We start from the raw sequence: 4,116 nt of genomic DNA, 5'->3' as shown, positions 1-4,116 counted from the left end.
GGAACAAAAATAGTACTTGAATACCAAAGGTAGAGTTATATGCTTTTATTAAGGCTGCAAAAATCTTCACAAACTGTTACTCAGAGTTTCACATTCCTGTCAGTTGGATAGTTATTTATATATATATATATATATATATATATATAAATACCTTAATTTGCCATTTATATATACAAAGACCAAGCAGAAATCTTGTGAAACAGAGTTTGTTTTCATGAGATACCTCTTGAAATCACCTGAGAAGACACATCTACACTGATGGATACACCTAAACCAGATGTTCAGTATCCCACCTGTGAGGGATTGATGCTAGATGGGTCAAAGCAATTGTAGTGATCAATAAATATTCTTGTATCTTCTATCTTCTGTGTCTCTCATTAATCAAATCCCAAATGAGTTAACACAAGATGTCCTAACAAATCTAGGTATCCTTGGCCTGAAGAGTAGCTTGCATTCTACCCCTCATTTGGATAATTTACTACTTCTGAGGTTCCTCTAACTATGAAACATATGTAGCCTGGATTTTATATCTACTCCATTTTTTAAATTTTTGGATATGTGTTTGTGTGTGTGTATGCTCAATCTATGCACAGTCTGAAAATGTATGTATACACAGTCTTAAAAACTGTATTTCTTATTAAAATTTAGGATGCATGGCTTCTGTGCCAGAAAATGTGGCTTTACCTGGAAAGTATTTTTAGTGCCCCTGATATCATACGTCAGCTTCCGAGTGAAGGCAAAATGTTCCGACAAGTTGACAAAAGCTTCAAAGACATAATGAGAAAGCTACTTAAAAGACCCCGAGCTTTAAGAGCATGTTTACAGCCAGGTAAAGTGAATTGACTTGTTTATTTCAGTGCAGGTGTGCATGCGTTAGATATATTGGTGTTAAATAAGAGTGCTCAATATGTTTTATGGAGTTTAAATTTAACAGATTTATTCAGAATTGTATTACTTACAGAACGGAAAAAAAAAAAAGAAAAGAAAACACTTCTCTTCACTTTTTTCATCACCATCATTAGACTTAATTAATTAATATTCATCGTTAAGTATCAGATGAGTATTATTCTATATTGTATGTATGTGAAGGTGTTCTTTCCGTCATCCTCAGAAAACATTGTAATAATTAAATCTGAAGTCTCACTTTATAGATAAATAGGTCAATATCTTTAGTCATTTTAAATCAAAGTAATATTCTTCAAAGATATGTGCAGACGGCATAAGATTAGATGAAATGCAATAAAACAGATGATTGAATAATGATACTTGTTTATTCCTTTTAGACCGTTTTGGTTGACCATTCAGTAAAAATGTAAATTTAGATTTTTTATATTTGAAGAAAAAAACAAGTATTTCTATTCACCCATTTGTTTTATTTCATTTAATTGCTTTCTTATCATGTAACCTTATATTCTATGCCACCTACACACAGCTTTGAAGAATTTAGCTTTGATTTTAAATTTTCTAAAGTTATAGATATAATGTAAAGATGTAACTATCCAATCGTCTTCTCCACCATCTATTCTTGCAAGGGTCATGGGGGTAGAAAAAAGTATCATTCTCATGTCATACTGACTCATAGGGGCCAGTTTTCCAATTTCTATGGTGTATATATTTCCCCACCTGGATGGGATACTGGTCTCAGCAGGGTACATAGTTTAAAAATCAGGGAGTCTCTCCAGGTCAAGCCACTATATCTCCACAATGAGAGGTCACAGTACCAGTATTATGGACATGTGATTAGAAAGAATCACAAGATTGCTGAAAGAATCACAAGATTGACTCTTCAAGTCAAGCTAACCAGCAGGAAACCTAGGGATAGACCAAGAACAAGCTGGTTGGATAATGTCCACAGTCTCTGTTGGTCACATATTGGAATCCAGCTCTAAGTCTAACAATGTTTGCTTCTGATAGGACCCTATGGTTGAGTTGCTTAAGGATTCTATCCCCATGTGGAGGCTCATGGCTTAGTGATTAGGGCGTTGGACACATGATCATAAGATTGTGAATCAGGGAATGCAATGTGTTCTTGAGCAAAACACTTCATTTCATGTTGCCCCAGTCCACTAAGCTGGCAAAAAAGTGAGTAATCTGTAATGAGCTTAGCATTATATATTGAATAGAATTTGGCCATATATATCTAATATAGAAATAACTCACTAAAAAGGTATAATTTTGAAAATCAAAATAAATCAATTTGCGTATTGCTTACCTTTCAGTTTTTACTTGTTTCAGTCATTGAACTGTGGCCATGCTGGGACACTGCCTTGAAAAGTTTTAGTTGAATGAATCAACCTCTGTACTTGTTGTTTTAAGGCTTGATTCTCATTCTATCAGTCTCTTTGCTGAACTACTAGTCTATGGGAATGTAAACAAACCAACTCAAGTTGTCAAGTGGTGATGGGGAGACAAATACAAGCATGAAGACACATATGCATACATACATATACATTTATATAAATATGTGGTCTGATCATTAAGTATCTGAACTGTTGCCATAGTAACGAAGCCAGAGCACACAGTGATACTGCTTGGGACAGATTGACCTTGAACTCTGCACTAAGTTTTAAAGTTCTAGCTCACTTCCACTGTTTACAGCAGTGCTTGGAAGGAACATGTCTAGCATGTGATTGTTGCATTGAGCATGAATCTGCATCAAATTTTGCCAAAAGCTTGGCGACACCTGCTCAGAGGCCTACACAAAGTTACTTCCTAATCTTCGTCAGCAGAGCCAGGCCAGAGCAGCTTTTAAGCTAGTATATTAGCTTTCGAGCTACTGACCCTGAATGGGAAGATCTCCAAACAGATCTCTGACTTGTTTTGGAGAATTTGTTGCAGTTGGTTCCTCCAGAATCATATCCCAATGATGATTATATATGTCACCAAAAAATCACATTAAAAAATCGTCAAAAACAATCACTGGATTTCACAGTTAATTTTGATTATTCCTAAAATTTATTTCCAAGTTATAAAAAATGTTATCATACAAAAAAATTCATTGCAAAAAATCATGTAAAAAAATCACTGAAAACAATCGCAGTAATTAAAACTTGGAAATCCAAAATTTCAGAATTGCGGGTCAGCGTGATTCCAAAATGGCATGATATGTTAGACTATGGCCTCTAGGAGTAAAGTTGAAGAAGTGTGACACACTGACATTTGCATGGCTTTGATTGACCAAGGGCTACAGAAGAAGGCACTTCTTGTCCAAGTGGTTATGCTGTGGGACTGAACCCATATGGTTGGGAAGCAAACTTCTTACCACATAGCCATGCCTGGAGCTTCAGTTAGTTCTGAGATAAACAGAATGATGCAAACTAAAGAAGAAGCAATGACATATTTATATACACATACACACACACATGACAAGGCTTCTTTTAGTTTCCATCTACCAAATCCCCTTAAAGGCTTTGGTTGGTCCAAAGCTATAGTAGAAGACACTTACCCAAAGTTCCACACAGTGGAACTGAACCCAGAACCATGTGATTGGGAAGCAAGCTTCTTACCACACAGCCATGCCTGCACCTATCTCTTTACTTTTGAATCATATTGGAAATTCTTTGGTTTTCTTGTATGAGCTTTAGTTATTCACTGTTGTAGGATATTGAATATGATAACAGATCTTGTAGTTCTAATCTTACTTGGTTTTAAAAATCTGTAATTTCAATCAAATGAAAATTTCTTTAAAATTATTATTTTCAGGTTTGCTTGAGGCATTGCAGAATAACAATGCTTTGTTAAATTCTATACAGAAATGCCTTGAAACATATCTGGAAGTGAAACGGTTGAGTTTCCCAAGGTTATGTAGAAAAAATATTTTTTCAATTTTTGTATTTTTTTTAATGTTTATGTTTTACTTGTTTCAGTCATTGATAGCACCACAATGCCAAATTTTGTCCATTTTCAAGAGAAGTCGCTACTAGTTACTTTTGAAGTCTTCTTTGAACAATTAGATGCCAGTTAACCTGGAAAGAAACAATACAGTTATTAATAACAAGGGCTGAAATTAACAAATGTAATATTTCACAGCTCTGGCATCACTCCTTAATAGTCAGCCTATGACCTTCTCAGCCCACCTGCAAAATATTTCCATTGTGAAATATAAAATGACTATTT

The 4,116-nt window shown here is 34.8% G+C and overlaps 1 protein-coding gene across 1 annotated transcript in view; it reads left to right on the top strand.

Moving 5' to 3' along the window:
- LOC106867680 (dynein axonemal heavy chain 6-like) overlaps nucleotides 1-4,116 on the top strand; it is a 319,316-nt gene that overhangs the window by 48,178 nt on the left and 267,022 nt on the right. The window contains exons 17-18 of the mRNA XM_052973027.1: nucleotides 649-829; nucleotides 3,703-3,799. Of these exons, the coding sequence (XP_052828987.1) occupies nucleotides 649-829; nucleotides 3,703-3,799 (278 nt within the window). The remainder of the gene's footprint in view (nucleotides 1-648; nucleotides 830-3,702; nucleotides 3,800-4,116) is intronic.

The sequence above is a fragment of the Octopus bimaculoides genome, chromosome 14, assembly GCF_001194135.2.
Source record: "Octopus bimaculoides isolate UCB-OBI-ISO-001 chromosome 14, ASM119413v2, whole genome shotgun sequence".
NCBI lineage: Eukaryota > Metazoa > Mollusca > Cephalopoda > Octopoda > Octopodidae > Octopus > Octopus bimaculoides.
Note: the sequence above shows the minus strand (reverse complement) of the source record. Positions and strands in the feature narration are given on the sequence as shown.